Here is a 19155-nt window from a genome sequence, read left to right as displayed (position 1 = left end):
ATTGAGGTTAACAGATTGTCTTTCAAAGTGAAGATGTGAAGGCAAATTAAGCAAACCTCACAATTACCCCAAATTACATCAGACAGACAGAACTAGTATTACGTTTATGGACCTGCATTAACAGGCCTGGTCCGATCACCAGAGTCGAGGTTTCAAAATCAGGATTTAATTGGATGCTAGGCAAAGTGGTTGAGTTTTCTCCAGCTCAATAAAACATAGAGAAATACAGTGGTGCCCCTCCCACATAAGATGCTGCACATTGGAGATCAGCTGGTTTTGTTCACGAGAAACACACATTTGTCTGGTTGGAACAATTTCAGTTTGTAAAAAACTAATGAACAAAGAGTAGGATAGATTTAAATAGAAGAAAACAAGGTTATGACTTAAATAACCTTGTTTATGTAGGTGGCATAATGACTAAGATTAGTATAACTGAACATGGATTTTTGAAGTTGGTCTGCTCTGCTGAAAGGGTTAAACTCTGTTCGGTTCTCAAAAGCCAGTGGGGAGTGTTGTTTAGCACGTGATACAAAAATAACCCCCTTTGTCTTCACTTTGTATCCCCTAGGACCAGAGAGGCACCTGGATTACCCACTGCAACTTGTGTGAAGTTAAAATTTTATTGATGTAAATACTTGCAGTAGCTTATACAACTTTCATTTCAAGGTTAAAAGAACATTATGAGTGAAATTTAACTAAACCCCTTTCAACCTGTTTACTAGCAGATGTTTTTGAAAAATGTCGTGTCTGAAACGGCGATAAGTTTGCTTGAGGATAGCCAAATAAATTCAAATATAAATGAATATGTTTTGGTACATTCTGTATATTGTGAGAACTTCTTTTCAGCTAAACGGAGATCAAACCCCCCTGTGCCCTTGTTCTGTCGCTGGGATCCGATCTCCCTGGACGGATGTCCTGCTTCATCCACCTTTGATTAACGCTCTTTCTCTGTTGTTATCTTACTCTCCTCTTTCATATCTGAGATTTTCAGACGGCACTCAAATGACGGCTCTCTGGGTCAGCGATGATCTTGAGGCTAACCTGGGGTGAGGAGGGCCGATCCACCCGTCCCCGTCCGCCCCCACCCCGCCGTCCTCAGCTGTCCCGCAATGTGTTGCTGCTTGTCACTGAGGAGAAGTGGGACACTGTTGCCAATGACAGGGCAATCCCTCCAGACACACACACACACAGTCATATGAACACAGAATTGTAAACAACTGAGAATTTATTTCATTTTTTTTTAAGCATTAACAGTTAAGTCAGTAATTTTAAATAGAACAACTATTTATTATAGGTGAATGATGTTTACTCATCTGAACATTAATAGTTGTCACAAGAGTAGAAAAGGGATTTGGTGCGAAGTCCTCTAGTAGGTATTGATATTGTAGGTAAAAATGTGTAAAAAGACAAAAAATAATTTTCTTATTACAAGAAGTATAATTTCACACTAAAGTAGTGTGAAAAAATGTTTCATCTAAATTATGATTTATTCAAAATAAGCTTCACATTAAGAATATACTTTTTTCAATTCGCCTGTAGTACTTTATATATATATATAAATGTAAGTATTTTTTTAGATGACACAAAGTTCTCTCACAAATGAGAGACACGTAAACATGCCATTTTAAATAAGAGTTATGTATTTTGATCTTTATAAATCAGGACAAGAGAATACAAGAGAATAGCTCCTACCTCCCACAGGGACATTTAGTTACAAAAATATAGTAAAGATGATGTTACCTTCTGTGAACAACGTGAAACTGAGGCTGAAAAATAAAAGGTGAAAAGACATCTCCTTAACAGATGTGAGATGTTTCAAGAACAACGGAGGGGGGAACAGTTTTATTTCGCTTATTTGCATTACCATGGAAATGTTATGTCACAAGAGGCTGACTTGTTTTTATTCAGTGGGTGATTTTAGTCTGTCTTACTTTCTAGCATCTTAAGGACTACGTATGTTCATTCTAGTGGGGAGTTGCTTGCATGTTTGATGCTCCAGCACACGCTCGTGCACACACTTTCTAAGTTTTGCTGACAATGGATTAAAATTACAGAGGGTTATGAGTGACTCTGACACACTGTGGACCCCCTCCCTGCTTCACCCGTGAGTCCAACACAGGCGTCTTTGTGCTCCCTCCACCATCAGTGAAGATCCATCACAGACTAACCTGACAGCCAACGGCAGGCCTCTGCCAAGCTCCAGCTGCACGCTCTGCTTCAAGCCCGACGCCAAAACTTCAACTGTACACACTGAACATCCTGCCGGCTCCGGTGATATCAATACTTGAGCTAAAACAAAACATCCGTTATCGCTAAAAAAAAACTGAAACGGTTTACATGTTTTATTTTCGCTTAATTTTTTTTTTTTGGAAGATCAAGAATTTACAGAGATGGGTCAGGAAGGAGAAACCAACAAAAACAGGGAGAAATATTGTATATGTAAAATTTTACCTATTATTTCCACAGGTAAAACAGAATTTCTATTTTTTGTGCACATTTTAAATAAAAAACTAAATATTGACTGATTCATGTTTGGCACTTTCTTCTGCTCCACCTTTAGTAGCACCGTATTGGAGACCTTTGTTGTATTTTTAAAAGTTAAATATGGCCCCTTTCTCACTCGATGGAGGATTCCAGCTGCTCGAGAGATCAGAGCATCATTTTTGTCATATTTCTCATTGCATAAAGCGATGCATGTTTTCTAGGTGTGCTCTGCAGGGAGGTTGTATCAGGGAGCAATCTCTGAATGCCATCCAACCTTGAAATGCTAAGAATAAACTTTGGTTTTCACTTGTTGAAATAATTGATGCATACATGATCAAGATGTATATAAAAAATAAATAAACTACCTGTGCGCCCTTGAAACATGAGATAATTTTTAAGCTGTACAATTTTAGATGAGAGCGTAATTTTTTAAAACAGAGTCTTAGTTGTGCCTATTTCTGTCTGAGGTTTCCATGTCATTCCTGGATATGAATTTGTTTATTTCCTTTCATTCTCCAAAGAGACGTTTGTGAAGTTAAGCAATGATTGTAAAATTGACTGAGTAGGCACTTATCGCTTCAGTCATTTGATTACTTACACATACGTTACACGAATTCTTATTAATCTATTGTTGGATTTTATAAGAAAGAACTGGTGTTGCAGTCTGACGTAGAAAGAGCAGAATGGCAAAAATTAAAGATAAAATTAATGATTACGTAAAAGAGAAGCTGAACAAATGCTGCATTTTCACTTTAAAATAAAACAGAAAACTATCCATCCATTATTTTACACGCTTATTTTTAGAAGAGTTATGAGAGGTGCTGGTGCTTATCTCCAGTGGTCAACGGGGGAGAGGCGGGGTGCACCCTGGACAGATTGCCTGTCCAAAAAGAAAAATATTTAAAAATCTTCCTAAAACTAATCGCTATGTAAATGCTTGCACTTCATTTACCACAACTTTCACCACTTATTAATATGTGGTGTATTGTATTGTTGGTTCTTAGAAAAAACAACAACATTTGTTCTGATTTTCCAGTTTCTGTTAGTTTTTTCATTTATGCCCAATTAATGTGTCACTAAAATGTAAGAATTTTCGAGAAAGGCCAATTGGTTCAATATACCTCTCTCAATTTGCCACCAAAGTGTTTGCATGTGGCTGCTACAAAATACCGCATCCAAATTCTTCTGCCACCGGCAAGCATTTCCTGTTAGCTATAAGTGTTACAGTGATAAATCTACGACAGTGATACGAGATACGCAGGGATGTAGCACATCTTAACTGGTGCCTGTCATTCCGTTGCGGCTTCTCTGCTGCTGGAAGTGTGTGTTTTGGCTATGCTTCCATGCTAGCGGAAGCCACTCAGAATTAGCTGCTGAGCTATGAGGTAAGACGTGTTCTGGGTGGATTAACACCTGCTGGCTAAGCTAAAACTATGACCGACTGGAAGAGGTCAGGAGAGCTAAAGCCATTTCCTCTGCACAGTGGTCTCATTTTTACCCCTTGGTTACAAGTAGTAAATTGAGCCAGACTAATTTTGGTGCTAAACTTACTTCTCTGTTCATGCCTGCCCAGACCTGCTATATACAGAGCTCAGAAGTGACACTTCTTGCATCACATTGTGCAATCCCCTTGGAAGGAAAATAAAAGAATATGATACCCAGCAACAATGTAATGAGCTTCAAAGAGTTCAGGATTTTTGAAGTAAGGTTCCGTCAAATTTTATAAGCAGTTTATAGCTTACCTACAGTAGATAACTCTCACAGCTTCTTTATTAAGTATGAATCCATATTCATTAGTTCCTGAGGATGAAACTAGAGGCTCGCGCAAGAAGGGCTGCGACCAAATTCAAACTCTACCATCTTAAAATAACTCTAATCTTAAGAATGTCATTACAAACCTTTAGATATTCATCACATTTGCAGCAGAAAGGTTATTTATCTAGGAAAAAATTATTGTTTTATTGGGAAATTGAGATTCCCAATAAAACAGCAATTATTTTCCTGTGTGAAACACTAAGAGAACAACTAAATCAAGTCAAAATAAAGATAATTCAAAAAATCAATAAAATAGGGTTCCCAAACACAGCTATAGAATTATTGCCTATTTACACAGCTTTATTTTTACTCTGGTTACTCGGACCAGAAATGTTTTACATGTTCCATTCTGACTATATGTTTTACAAATGGGGATCAAAATATGGCACCACCTCCATTTTTTTTCCCACAGAGAAACCAGAATTATATTTTACTTTTAAGATGTCAGAAGTACAAGTACTTCAGTCTGCAGGATAAACAAATCTGGATGTCTTAAATTACATTTTGATGAATTGTTATTATCTCACTCTCACCTACAGTCCACATCTCTCTTGATGTCATAGTGGTGTTTGCAAGTGCTCTTTTGTAATATTTGCACAGATTATAAAGATTAAAGCCCTTGAAGTAAAGGTAACAATGATCTTCCTGTGTCAAATACATAAATAGAACATCACATGTAATTCCCGTTGGAGTAAGTAACTAATTTAAAAGGATGGCAGTGAAAAAAAATTCATTTCAAACTGGACCAACTTTAGGATTGGTCTGTAATTTACACATAATCTGATTGTTATTACTCAGAAAATGGTGGCAGGAAGCAGTACTCCACCAGTGATCTTCTTGTATGAAGCACAAATGAACACAGTCACATCTGAAGCTTTTGCAGTCAAAAACAACTACCAAATAAAATAGTAGGGCACAGTAAACACTCATAAAATAGTTTAATATTTTGCCATTCTCACAACTTTCCTTTCTCTGTCAAATTATTTCTCTGAATGGGAGTATTTTACACGTTTCTTACAGGAAAATTGCTAGTGGCGCAAACCCTTCAAACTCCATTTCACGTTCAAGTAATCGACATCTTCTGTGTACAAAAGTCCCCAATGCAAAAGCGGCAACGTTCATAAAATACTGATCAGTGTTGTACCACGAAAATATGCTTTTATCAGATTAGCTGTTTGCTTGAGGCTCTAAGAACAACTAATCTGACTTTATACAAAATGAAGAGTTATTTCTTACAGGTAACATATTACCTATAACAACCTTTTCACAGCCTTTTCGTAGAATCTCATTCAAAAAATTACTCTCCCTGTAATGCCACCACGTTTACACATTATCACGGATGTTCATTGTGAACCTGACATTGCCTTTGTGACCTAGTTTTGAGTAAGCAACTATCTCTGGTCACAAACATCTTCTCGTCACTACAAATTATTCGATCCTAGTAGAGGTGACAGCTGCGTCAAGACGCTTCCTACCACATTGGCTCCCCCCACCCCGTCCCCGTGAAAAAGCGCCTTTTTGTTCCGCGTCATGGAGGAGAACGCAAGTCTGGGATTAACTTATTAAGGCCAACATCTTTGATCTGAGGTTATCTCTTCCATTTCCACGGCAACTCGATCGCACTGTGGCTTCTTAGCGCACACGCGCGCACGCAAGCAAGTGCTCAAACCCACACACTGAAACACATGAATGGGCCTTAAAGCCCTAGAGAGCATGGCCCAAAAGAGATGTGAAGTGTAGATGTGCAGCAACAGCTAACCATCGTGTCAGGTTTCTGGGGGCTCATGCTAAATTTAACCCTGTGATCCTGCAGAAGGCAGAGGGGTTTAAATGCCAGCCTACAGTTGCTCCACACCAGTTGTTCACCACACGTCTTCCACTCATCGCAAACTCAGGCCAAGGGGAAGACAGCGCACACGCGTACAGTCCAACACACATCCCAGAGGCAGGAACGAAGACCACTCACTGAAGAGCAGCGACAAACGAAGCAGGGATTGTTGCCCCCTTTACATCTAGAGCACAACACGGGCCAATATGGAGCTCTTTGAGACCAACCCATACTTCTTTCCTGATCAGCGATTTTATGAAGGAGGGGACAGCTACTTCCCCTCTCGCCTACCTGGGACATACGACCAAGCTGGTTACCAGGACAGAAACTCCATGATGGGCTTGTGTGGGAGTCTTGCTGGAGGTGCCAGCGTCGGAGTCGCAAGTACTGAGGATAAAGCGTCTCCCTCCAGCCTGTCACCTCATTCTGAGACCCACTGCCCCGGTCAGTGCCTGCCCTGGGCCTGTAAGCTGTGCAAAAGAAAGACTGTGACCATGGATCGCCGGAGAGCAGCAACGCTGAGGGAGAAGAGACGCCTGAAGAAGGTGAACGAGGCCTTCGATGCTCTGAAGAGGAGCACCTTGATGAACCCCAACCAGAGGCTGCCCAAAGTGGAGATCTTGCGGAGCGCCATACAGTACATCGAACGGCTACAAGCTCTGGTGTCCTCTCTTAACCAGCAGGACACTGAGACGGGACAGCAGGGACTGCACTATCGACCCACCCCGACCCAGCCCAGAGTGAGTACAACAGGAGTGGGATAAAGAGAGCCAAGATGATAGGCGAAGGTGGAGAAAAATGGCTGAGAAGTTGTTGTTGGGAAGTGAGAAAAAACAAGCTGTAGAATAAAAAATAATAAAGTGGGTGATTTTTAGGTGTCAGATGTAAAATTTTTCTAAATTAACAGACTTATGTTTTAGTCAAATATGCACTTCTCAAACTAACACGGCAGGTTTTGAAAACATAAATCTTTGGCGCTGGATTTTTGTGTGTGCAGTTTTGCATTGTAAGTGACTGACAGCAACTTCTGCATGCGTGTCTTTGTGCTAACAGGTGTCGTCATCCAGCGAGCCCAGTTCGGGGAGCACCTGCTGCAGCAGCCCCGAGTGGAGCAGCACTCCGGAGCAGTGTCCGCCGAGCTACAGCGGTGAGGGTGAGCGCGGACGAATATGAACCTTCACCGGATCCCGCAAACATATTAGTGCTTTGCCGACGGTACTGACTGTGATTTGGTCTCTCTCTCTCTCTCTCTCTCTCTCTCTCTCTCTCTCTCTTTCTTCAGATCTCCTGAGTGCTGCTGAATCCCCTGAGCAAGGGAACATGCAGGCCTTGACTTCCATTGTGGACAGCATCTCTGCTTCAGACGGAGCTGTGGCCTTTCCTGTAGACATTCCCAAATAGATCTTTCAAAACAGATGTAGATGCACAGAGATCCGTAAAATTATAGAGGAAAAATAGCTAATCGGTGATGCCGTTTGACTGGAGTACTTATTTTGTTTTAGTGAATCTACAAACTTTGGTTTTCTGTCTTATGCAAACGATCAAAAATCGGAATTAATGAATTATCATCGCAACTCTACTGGGTCTACTGGCTAAACTGAATTCCTCCTTTTACAATGAGGCCTTATTCCCTGTATTACATGCCTTATCCTGTGGTCCAGTCCTGTTTGTCAGAGCTACAGATGCTCAGTCTAACTTGAGATTCAAAGATTCTGCTGCATGAACCCAAAATCCTAGTTATCTCAGTGAATCTCTGTTGAACCTTCCTCCAGACTCACAGATGGATTGTATTGTTCTAACTTAATTTAAATTTTCCTCCGTATCTTTGATTCTTTTTGTGTGAGTTTAATGCTTTAAAAAAAAAAAAGAATTTATTTGTGGGGCCAATATGTACCATGGCAGTTTTGACCAAGATCTGCTTAATTTAAACAGGTTATAAATGCTTTTGTTGTAAATACGTTCCCCTTTTTTTTCTACAGAGTGGTTTTGCCATTTTATTTTTTATCTTTGCTAACTTATTTTTTGACTTTTATAACTAAGATTGTTGTGTATTTGTAGATGTTCTGAAAAGTGATATTGTTGTTTTAATTCTTGGAATAAAGATGGTTTTCAATAAGCTGTCGTGTGGCTTTAAAGTACTGAGGACTTAAGGAAGGAGCAGTCACAATTCTTTAAAAAACAGCTTTACTCATGTCTATATAGTGTCATAAATACAGTACTTTTTTTTTTTCAGATGGCCAAATAATAAAATCTTGATTTGTCAGCATTGTTTCACACCTGGAATAAAGACACAGTACTCATAGCTGCCACATAGCACATTACACCTTTTAGACACCTTGGAAAAATCTGTAAAATAAATAATAATAATCATCATCATAATAAAAAAAGATTGTACAGCCATCCAGCAGTTCACGAGTTCATATGCTGTGTTCTCATTGGAGGAGTTGGTCAGCTGGGTGTATGGACCGCCCGCTGGCATTTCTTCACAAAAACTGACCATGAGGTGGTAGAGCAGGATAAGACATGTCTCTGTCAGTTACACTGTCTTGCAAAAGTAATCATAACCCCTTAATCTTTTCACATTTTCTCACATTACAAATAAAACTATCAGCATATTTTATCAATTCGAAGTCATGTGTACTAGAATAAAAACCTTAAAAGCGTGGCATACATTTTGATTTAGATCCCTTTGCTCTGCAAAGAGCAAAGGAACACAACAGACGGATCAGAGATGAAGTTTGTGGAGACGCTTAAAGAAAAATCTGTAACACTTTATTTGAAGGGGTGTGCATAAGACTGACATGACACTGTCAAAAACATGACATAACACCTGTCATGAACATGAAGTCTTTATGAATGTTAATGACAGTTGTCAAGACAGTTGCATGCTTATGTAAATTATAATAATTTAATGCAAAGTTGGCACTTTTAATGGACTTTCAATGCAACTTTTAGAGCAACTTTGCATTAAAAGTGTCATTTTTTACCGAATGACACTTCTTGATAACTGTCATAAACATTCATAAAGACTTCATGTTCATGACAGGTGTTATGTCATGTTTATGACAGTGTCATGTCAGTCTTATGCACATTCCTTCAAATAAAGTGTTACCGAAAAATCTCAACTGCAAACACACAGACATGGCTAAACTGAAAGGGCCAAGCTGGAGAAGGAATTAATCAGAGAAACAGCCAAGAATCCCAAGCAATTTATGCATGAAGGGTGAAATAAAAATGCATGCCACACTTTTCAGACTTTCTTCTGTGAAATATTTTTGAAAACCACAAATCCTTGTTCTGTCACTACACAATTTTGTGCTAGTTCAGTGTTTCTCAACCTTTTTTGGGCCAGCGCCCCCCTAGCCTTTATCCAGGTCCCTCACCGCCCCCCACCAAAGATTTTGTAGGATACTTTACACTGACTATTATTTTATTATTAATATTACTATCACTATTGTAGATGTTTTGATTTTTATGCTTGTTTCTGTATTTGTCATCAAAAATAATTTCAAAAAGAACAAAAAAGTCATGGGAATAGAACTTATTTTCACAGGTGTCTACAAAAACTGCAATGAACATTCAACTTAAAATCGGTAACAGCAGCCAATCAGAGTGGAAAAAATATTATTATTCTTTGCCATTTTCTAGTTGTTAAATATTCCACAAAATAACCAGATAAAAAATGTACAACATGCCAGTTTAAACTTTGATCTATTTGCAAAATGACTGAGCTCTGCAACATTAAAACATGGATAGAACTGTAACTACATTAATCATAGCTCTTCTTCTCTTCAGTGTTTCTGTGGGTTTCTGGTGGTGCAGCTCTGTGCTGCCTTCAGGAGAATGGGACATCAGAGTATCATCCATAAAATGTCACCCACGTGGCATTTACTGTGCAAACCAGAGCTTTCAGTGGAAAAATAAAAGTTCCAGGTCCTTTTAATGCCATACAAATATGGGACAGAAACATGGATTATATCTTTATATAGACCTGTCTATTGATTTATAGATTAATAGTTTTACTGGACAGAAATTACAAAGAACAAATCTGGTTCTTAATCAAATTCTAATGAGTCAAATTGAAAGTGTCATGGAGTCATCAGCCTCATGACATGAACACTGACATGAAAATAATATTGATGAAGAAATAAATATATCAAATCTAATTAAAAACATAAGTTATAAGTTCTTTACTGTTATGGTCTGTAAGATACATTTATTCTCAGTACTAGATATGGTCTTAAACTCATGGCATTTCAACAATATTATTTTACCTTTTATCTGGAAATAGTGTCTGTTTATTCTTACCATACGGTCCTCTGTATTAATTATTGCTCAAAAGGTCTTGCCATACCAGTTTATTCCTCTGTATTTACTTTGGTTTCTTAGTTTATTCTTGCAATTTATTCTTCATTCATTTCCATTTAGTTTCATTTGATTATTATTCTCTGTTGGTTTATTGCTATGTCCACTTTAGTTTATTTCCTGTTGCTAGATTTATTTTATTGTTTATTAACCACCAGTAATCTTCACTCATCACCTGCTGCCCCGACTAATCGTCATGTGTTTCACGTCATGTGTTGATTTTTCACTGTTCAGCGTTGGATTCTCTGTTTTATGCCATAATTCACATCTAGTTCGTCGCTCCGTTTTATGTCCCGTTTCTCCTGTTTCAGAGTTTTGCGCAATATGCTCCTCGTTTTTTTTTTTTACCCCCTAAGGTGCGCAGCATTCGGGAAACATATCGATGGGGAAAAGGCAGACTGACATAAACCTTTTAAAACAACGGAAACAATTTCTGCATTCTGATTATTCCAATTTAAAAGTGCTCTGGTACCGTTGTTCTACCACACCCGTTTCATACCGGACCACTTACACTTAACGCTATAAAATGAACGCTCTCTATCAAGGTATCACCCATGGAGGGATTTCTTTATTTAAATGGGTTCATTTTTCAGAGGGATACAAAGTGAGGGCATGGTGATTTTAGTAATTACATGTTTATAAGAGCAATTTTCTGTTGTCCTTCCATGGAAGCGGGCAGCTTCCAGACAGACAATAAAACACTTTTTAATATAAGTTGCTGCTTTGACATGATCACAGAACTGCCAAAACATATGTACAAAAATACCAGACAAAGTGAATCACAGCAACGTCATCAGCCGGTGTAACGCTGAACTAATGCGGTAAAGCTACTAGCAGGAGCGGAGCTAAGAAGTTACAAACACTGAAGAGAAGAAGAGCTGCCATCGATACAATTGCAGCCAAGCATGTTTTAATGTTACGCAATACAGTTTTGCCAAGTTGATGAAAGTCTAAACTGGTATTGTTGTGATTGTGAGGTGTAAAGTTTACCTTTGACCAAACGCCCCCCAAAGTAATCCCAGCGCCCCCCTTTTGTAAAAATGTCCGCCAGCGCCCCCTGCCGTCCTCTGAACTCCCCTCGAGGGGCGGTACCGCCTACGTTGAGAACCACTATGCTAGTTCAAGTTCATACGTTGCATAAAATCCTTTTAAAAAAAACAAACAAAAACAAACATTTAATTTGTGACTGTAACATGACAAAATTTCAAATATTTTAAGGGCTATGGATGCTTTTGAAGGCCAGTGCAGAGCAGCGCAAGTCACTGACAGATGCTGAGCAGCAATTTATTGTTTGACATGAGAGAAAGTTTGGAATTGACAGAAGTGAGCTACAGTGTTCACACTAAAATTCACACACACAAATAGTCAAAGTCATGTGGTTAGGGTCGGCCTTTCACACACACACACACGCACGCACGCACACACACACACACACACGCATGCACGCACGCACACCCACAAGCACACTTGACCCCTTCACAAGTCTCCAGGAGATAGGCTGATTTGCTCAATCTCTCTCTCTCCCTCATTCACACGCACACACTCCCTATTCATGCCTCACATTAAATTTCTCTCTCTAGGCTACATAGTGTCATATAGAAGGCGACAGAGGCGAATAGAGGAAGAGAAATTACAGCTACATCGTGTCAAAAGGTTTGGTGGGGGGGACAGAAGAAGAGGAGAAGAAGAAGAAGAAGAAGAGAGAATTGGACCCATGAACCTGTGAGGAGTCCTTGTAAAAACACACACTTCTTTCAGTGAGTCCCTCCCACCAATTAACCACACACAGCGCACAGCAAACGACACGCAAAGGTCCAACACAGAGAGAAAGGGAAAGGAGGAGAAAGAGAACAGTCACTATTGAATACAGGGCATTGGGTTTCAAACAGCAATATTATATTACTTTCCATATATATTTCCAATATTTATATATATATATATATATATTATTATATATATATAATATTTCAATAAAAAACATAAGTCATCCATTTTTCTGTACAGAGATGATAAATGAGTAATACCTTGCATAACCGGTAGAAGGTTAATGTGCAGAGTGATCTGCCACTTATACAAGTATTCATCACTCTCGAGTCCGAAGCAACGACTTGCTCGTCATCTCCTGAAATCTTATTCACGACTGTCGTGTCAACACAGGAAGATTCATTTGATCTTGGCCGTTTCAGGACGATCAGAACCAGGACTAGACCCCACAGCTGAGACAAGGAGAGCAGGAACACGACACCACAACAACGAGGCTACTGGGAGCACTGGGGTAAACAAGGCGAGACCGGGACGAGCCTCCTTTACAGCAGCAGCGGAAAGCAGCCAACGAGCGCTCTCGGAGAGCAAAGGTCAGAGGTGCCCCCCTGTATTGCACGAGTCCGGAGGGGGGGGAGGAGAGAGAGATGTGGAAGGTGGGAGGTGAGGCTGGGCGTGAGAGGGGAGAAGACTCCGCCCCCCCCTCCTGGCGCACCCAATCCTTCCCTCTCCAGATTTGGCATATCACTCTCAAAAGGCCGCAAGCATGTGTCCGTACAAGTAATGAGAATGCACTGGAAGAGAGAGTCAGAGACAGGATGGCGGTGTGAAGAAAAGGAAGGAAAAATTAAGACTTTAATACTGAATACAGCACTGTGCAGATATTTCAATTATTTTGTATTTATTCATGCTTATTTGCACTTTGTTTCCATGAAGACTCATATTAACTCAGGCTTTCTGAAGGTGTTTCAAAATCTATCCTGGAAAAAATGCTGCTGCTGCCTACTTTAAGATTTTTACTAACACTTATGAGTTTGTTGTAGGATTATTTTAGTAAATATATTTTAGTGAATGTAATTTTTTTTTACTAGCCTCTCAGTAGAGGGTATCACTGACAGTCCTCTGGACAAATGTTAACCCTTTCACGCATGAATTATGATCCTTTGTGTTAGGATTTTTTTTCCTTTTTTTTTTCTTTTCTTAGGGCATAAAAAAGTAGGAAATTTTTTTCCTACTTTTAATAATAAAAAAATAATAATAATTTTATTTTTTTTAGGTGATCAATTGTAATTTTCTCCAAATACAAAGTTGTTATTTGAAAAATACATCAGTAGTATTGTTCTTTAGGGGTTATCTGATGTCACAATATTTTTTTTTACCTTCAAGTGTCGTCTACAGTAGAAGGAGGGACCGGGTCGAGTGGCATGCTTTTTTTGTCTGACGGCCATATTGGATTTAACAAAAATAATTTCTTGCATTTGCAGCTGATGGCCAGTAGTTGATAGTGTGTTTTATGATGCATTAGTGTCCACTTCAGTGGTCTGTGTGGTTTTATAACATAAAAATCCACAAGAAGCACAAGAAAATGGCTTTTAGACATCTGTCCACTGTAGTGGCCGCTGTTCATGAAAGGGTTAAGTTAGCTCCCTATGATAGTCCACCAACAGACACTTTCAGCTAGAAAACACAACAAACTTACCCGCTAGCACTAGTGCTCCTGCTAATAAGAGAGTGTCGTTAGCAGGAGTAGGTCCGCACTGCAGAGGGGTCAAGTCTCGGAGGCGCAGGGGGAGGAGCTTAAGAAGGCGTGGCAAAGTAGGTGTTGAGCACAGCACGACACAAAGGACACAACATGCGGTTAGTCAGTCGGTCTAACCAGAGAGTAGCTACGGAGTGAACGTGGCTAGCACTGTAACAAACCTTCAGGCTGAAGTTGCTTCTTGGCAGCCAAATTCATGGAAGGCGGCATTGACATAGCGGGCATGCGGAAGCCAGCAGGTAGCGTCTCCATGGAGCCTGCCATCATCCCCAGACCCGTTCCTCCCTCACGAGCCCGAAACCTCTTGCGCCACGAGGGTGAGCGCCGAAATGACTTGTCATCTCCACTCTGTGAGAGGAAAAATAGAGGAAAGGTGTGTTATTCATAAAGAGGAAAACACTAAACTATCATCTGAGGTTGCAACAGAGAGAGAAAAAGTTAATCTTAAAACATAGCACAGCTTAAGTAAAAACAGTCACCAGCAAAGAGACTATAAAAAAAGTCACCTCCTCCAGTCGGCGGTCTGTTCCCAAGGCTAGAAGGTTGTTAAACTCCCTCTCTAGAACCTGCCTTGCCTGAAAAACGCACAGAATTCATTCAAACCTTGATCAAGCATAATGTTAATACTGCCTGACGTACATTGATTGTTACCAATTATTCAATTACTACGCTAACAACGCTGCTATATATTTCAGTAGTGCAAAACAGGAAGTGAAATAGTGAATCAAATGGTTGTGTTTTTGGGGAGTTTTTTATTAACTATAAATGTGGACATGTTAAAGGAATAGTTCAAGATTTTTTAAGGTTAATTTTAGAGGTTAGAAGCAGTTCTTTTCTTACCTGAATCAAATAATGCTGTAAATATAAAAAAAGCCAGTGTACAAACCAGTAAAAAAAACAACTTCACTGTATAAACTCATATTCTTCTCTGTACATAACAGTTCAATTAAAATCTGGCAATGGCTTGACGTTTAAAAAAAACCCCTCATGGTCCAGTTAATATCGATTTACACTGAATTAAAATGCTAAGAGAGTTGAAACTAACTTTGTAATAAATTATGAGCTGCTTGTACAAAATTTCACTTCGTAGATCCTGACGCGTTCATTTAAAACTTTACTCCATGTAACACCAGATGAAGCAGAAGTAACAAATTAAATGGGATCACACACGTAAGCCGTAAGCGGCTGTTTCTAGTATAACCACCTGCGTGTTTTGCATGGGGATCTGCAGGATGAGCGCTAGGCTGCTGTAATCGAAGGTTTCATCGAGAGCGACGAGCGCCCCATGAACTCCGCTCTCCAGCAGGTTGCCGCTGTACTCCCTCAGACCGATGGACTGGACCCAGTGGATCACCTGTTCGTTGGTCCACACCAAAACGTCTGAAATCAAAAGCGGAGCGGTGGCGCAGCGTTAAATAAACACTTTACCTAATGTGCCTCACAAACAGCAAATAGAGGCGTTTAGTGAAAGAGGTAATGTGCATGTCCGCATGGCGTCAACTCTCTGGCACACTCCCTTTGTTCACTTGAAGCACAGCTGTCAGCCAGCTTTCCAAGTTGGAACAGGCGCAACGTGTGTGTGCATGTGTGCGTGCGTGAGTGTTTATGTGCGCGCAAACAGAGTTGGACTGTGATACGAAGCGACAGCTGAGTCAAGTTCATGCGCTGAGCTCAAGGTCAAAAGGGCGAGAGGGACGGCTGGATTTAAATGTGTGCGCCAGCGTGTGTGTGGGGCACTCCACACGCAAGTGGGGCTTTAGATCACAAGACTGGCTTCTTGACAGTTTAAGGAGCACCTGTTATAGTGCCAAGCACAAATTGACAGTATCGGATGAAACCACAAGATGGTTCTCCAGAAGAGAATCCCACTTTTTCTGATTAAACAGTAGAGCCTATTCATTCATGCATGCATGCGTGCGTATGTATTACACATGAGGATGACTGTGTGTAAACGGTACCTTTCATATCGTGTTGACTGTCTTCTCTCCGACGGTCCAGCTCTTTCCTGTCATAATTGAGTCTCTTCAAGCACATAATTCCATACTGCAGACTAGCCCTGGGGCACATAAAAAGCACACACACACACACACGTGCACACAATGAATCAGTATCCTTTCCATCTCTGCAGCTCACGCATCAAGTCATTAGATGAAAGGTAGAGCAGGTTCAGCTCAGCTGCTACAGCTGAGCATCACAGCTGCAAACCTGTGAAAGCTGTCCACCATCTTCAGATGGCTTCTCAGGTCCTTTTTGGTCAGATGGTCCAGCATGCGTGCGTCGACCAGGCACTCCATGAAGTAGGAGCGGTACTGGGGCAGGCCGAGACTGGGCAGCCACTCGTTTCCTATCCACTCGTGATTCATGTCCCCGTATGCTAATGTCTGCAGGGATATCAGCAGAAAACGTTACAGATGTGTCACCGTCATGAAGTTAATTGTTTTAGATTTTTAAATGTGACGGAAATGTTCTCAGAAATTCAAATGTAATAATATAAAGTAGATTTTTTTTCAAATTATTATTACTACCACTACTGCTACTAATAAATATTTAACTTTACGTAGATTTCAGGATTTAGAGTTTGCATGATGCTCTCAAACACTTTAACAGTACAAAGTATCCTTCCAGAACTGCTTTGAACGTTTTTCATGTTACATCTCAAAAATTCAATTTATTTCATTGGGATTCTATCTGATGCACCAACACGAAATAACGTACAACTGTGAAATGAAAGGAAAATGTTGGTTTTCAAAAGTCTTAACAGATAAATCGTGTGAGTACACATACATGCCACACTTATCAGATTTTTATACCATTATTTATTATTTCATAATGTTGTAACATTATATAAAGCTAAAGAAAAAACTTTCAAATGGTGTGAATACTTTTGCGACACTGCAACATGACGCAGTTACTACGCACGTGCCCGCGAATGTATAAAGAGTCCTGGTACAGATTCAGTTAGGGAAATCAACCTCACCTGTGCCCAGCTGCCCTCCTCATTCTCCTTAGTGGCAGCATAGTGGAGACAACATACGAGGTTAGCAAGACAGGGGCTAATCAAACACACACACGTAATATAAATTCAGAAACACGCACACACGCACAAATCTCATTTCAGCTTATACTCTGCTAGCATACTAGCATTCATATTACCATTGCTACATGTGTTGCATCCAACAAATACATTCAGATAAGAGGGGGGGGGGTCGCAAAAAAAAAAGGCGTTAGTGTGTGATGTGGTTGGGTCTTTGTAAGGGTTCTGCAGAGCGAGAGGACATATGTGTGTTGCCGCAGGGACCAGTGTGAGTGTGAGAAAGTGCTGGGTGGGGTTAACATGGAGGGGGAGCACCCAGATGGTACTGACCGCTTTGGTGGAGGAAGCCAGGTTCTCCATCTCTTCATGAGTCACCCACACATTTCCGGAGGACTGCTCGGAGGACAGAAACACACACGCACACACAAACACACACCACATGCACACAAACAAGAGCATCATACATGGGCACACACAGGCACACCCGGGAGAACACTCCAGTGTACATTTTCACACCACACACATACACAACAACACACACGCACGCACGCACGCAGACAAAGGTTTCGTTGAGTGATGCCAAGGAAGGAGTGTATTTCAGGCAGGTAAGCAGGTAGTTTGTAGATGTATGCATTTTCTATTTTTTTTTTTTTTTCAAAAGTAAACCATGCGATTAAAAGCTGCTGAATTAAAAAAAAGAGGCTAATTATCAACTGAGCATGCAGAGTGAGGGTCATGAGTTATACAAGGATACTGAGTGCAGGGTAAGGTGAACACAAGTGTTACATCTCAGGGTTATATATTTTCTCTACGTTCATAGAGAACGTATACAGTGCCTTGAAAAGCATTCTTCCCCCTCAAAATATTTCACATCTTGTCACATCATGACAATCTAAGTTTTATATTACAGTAATTTTATTTGACACCATGGCAATACATTTTGTGCAAATTTGCTAAGTTGCTGCAGCAGCAGCAGCAGCAGCAGCAGCAGCAGCAGCAGCAGCAGCAGCAGCAGCAGCAGCAGCTCTTTTATGGTGTGCATTTTACATCTTTGCATTTCTAGTTGTTGAATTTTTCCCTACACTTATTTGCAAAATATCTTAAGTCATATTGCAAGGAGATTGTTCTGTTTTGGCTTCTCAGTTGGATTTTTGTCTGGACTTAGACTGGACCATTCTGACATATAAATATGTGTAATTTAAATAAATAAACAATAAGGGTATTGCTTGATAACCTAGTTTTTCTCAGATGTTTATCCCTGATTTGTCTGCTGTGAAAGAGAAAGATAAAATAGGTGAATTCAAAGGGTAGAGTATGAGTATTGAAATGGGGGGAAAGGTTTTTGCTAGCCACAATTATCAGATTTTCTCTGTCATGAAAATGTAATGTTTTCCTTCCACCTCATAATTATGGGCTATTTTATGTTGATCTAACACTTAAAACCCTAATAAAGTGCAATGAAGTTTGTGGTGGTAATGTGACAAAATAAGAAAAGGTTCAGGGGGCATGAATCCTTTCGCAGAGTATTTATTATATGTTTCTTGGTTTCTCGCATGCGCAATTTATTCCCTGAAAAAACAAAACAAAACAAAAAAAAAACACTGGAAAGAGGAACCATCTCTAACGACGGGGGTGTACTGGGTGTATTTGTTTACCGTTCTGGAGGTCAGCGGCGCAGACGGGCTGGTGAGAGAGACCATTTCCTGGATGGCCAAACGCAATTTGAGTCTGTGCAGAGGGTTGCTGATCCCGATCTCTCTCTGGATCTCTGTGTCGGACAGGGCGGACATGATGGCTCCACTCTTCACGTTGGCACGACAGGCAGCCACATACCAGGCTGGCATCCCCACCCACAGCTGTTCAGAGCCGTCAGGACAACAAACGTCAACACCACAGTCGCCATAAATGTGCATATTAGCGGCAGCCTGACATGAAGGGAGCAATACAAAGAACAAAGGGCCTTTTTTTTTTCTTTTTCATGTCTGGCTGGGTTGATTGGTGAAATACCTCCAGCCATGAAACGACTGTGGGACCATCCCACTGTGCGAATGGAAGGCCTCTTTTCCTGGCGTCCTCCAGAAGCTCATGCCTGAATGAATTCAACACAAA

The 19155-nt window shown here is 40.4% G+C and overlaps 2 protein-coding genes across 15 annotated transcripts in view; one reads left to right on the top strand and one right to left on the bottom strand.

Annotated features, from left to right (window-relative positions):
* The first annotated feature begins 6134 nt into the window (after window positions 1–6134).
* Window positions 6135–8243, top strand: myog (myogenin). Of its 2 annotated transcripts, none has more exons than XM_008409275.3 (3): window positions 6135–6867; window positions 7181–7274; window positions 7410–8243. In XM_008409275.3, exons 1-3 carry the CDS (start codon window positions 6334–6336, stop codon window positions 7526–7528), a joined length of 747 nt encoding a protein of 248 aa, XP_008407497.1. In that variant the 5' UTR covers window positions 6135–6333; the 3' UTR covers window positions 7529–8243. The 2 variants fall into 2 exon arrangements, with proteins under 2 accessions (XP_008407497.1, XP_008407496.1); XM_008409274.3 differs by having other exon boundaries at window positions 7181–7280.
* Window positions 8244–8294: 51 nt separating this feature from the next.
* ppfia4 (PTPRF interacting protein alpha 4) overlaps window positions 8295–19155 on the bottom strand; it is a 63637-nt gene continuing 52776 nt past the window's right edge. For 11 of the 13 annotated variants that reach the window (XM_081607268.1, XM_081607267.1, XM_081607270.1 and 8 more), the window contains 11 exons: window positions 19054–19135; window positions 18702–18902; window positions 17377–17439; window positions 16990–17016; window positions 16218–16393; window positions 15971–16068; window positions 15217–15392; window positions 14519–14587; window positions 14174–14360; window positions 13953–14049; window positions 8295–13047 (listed from right to left, as the gene is read on the bottom strand). In XM_081607268.1, coding sequence (XP_081463394.1) covers window positions 13991–14049; window positions 14174–14360; window positions 14519–14587; window positions 15217–15392; window positions 15971–16068; window positions 16218–16393; window positions 16990–17016; window positions 17377–17439; window positions 18702–18902; window positions 19054–19135 — 1138 coding nt within the window. In that variant the 3' untranslated portion in view covers window positions 8295–13047; window positions 13953–13990. The remainder of the gene's footprint in view (window positions 13048–13952; window positions 14050–14173; window positions 14361–14518; window positions 14588–15216; window positions 15393–15970; window positions 16069–16217; window positions 16394–16989; window positions 17017–17376; window positions 17440–18701; window positions 18903–19053; window positions 19136–19155) is intronic. The other 2 variants (XM_081607269.1, XM_081607271.1) reach the window with 2 other exon arrangements.

This window comes from Poecilia reticulata, chromosome 5 (assembly GCF_904066995.2).
Source record: "Poecilia reticulata chromosome 5, P_reticulata-male-v2, whole genome shotgun sequence".
Taxonomy (NCBI): Eukaryota; Metazoa; Chordata; class Actinopteri; order Cyprinodontiformes; family Poeciliidae; genus Poecilia; species Poecilia reticulata.
Note: the sequence above shows the minus strand (reverse complement) of the source record. Positions and strands in the feature narration are given on the sequence as shown.

What these genes read in the sequence shown, in the direction of transcription:
- myog (XM_008409274.3), top strand. Translation starts at nt 6,334, where the DNA reads ATGGAGCTCTTTGAGACCAACCCATACTTCTTTCCTGATCAGCGATTT. An exon ending in CCACCCCGACCCAGCCCAGA is followed by an intron (nt 6,868 to 7,180) that starts GTGAGTACAACA and finishes TTGTGCTAACAG; the next exon opens with GTGTCGTCATCCAGCGAGCC. An exon ending in GCCGAGCTACAGCGGTGAGG is followed by an intron (nt 7,281 to 7,409) that starts GTGAGCGCGGAC and finishes CTCTTTCTTCAG; the next exon opens with ATCTCCTGAGTGCTGCTGAA.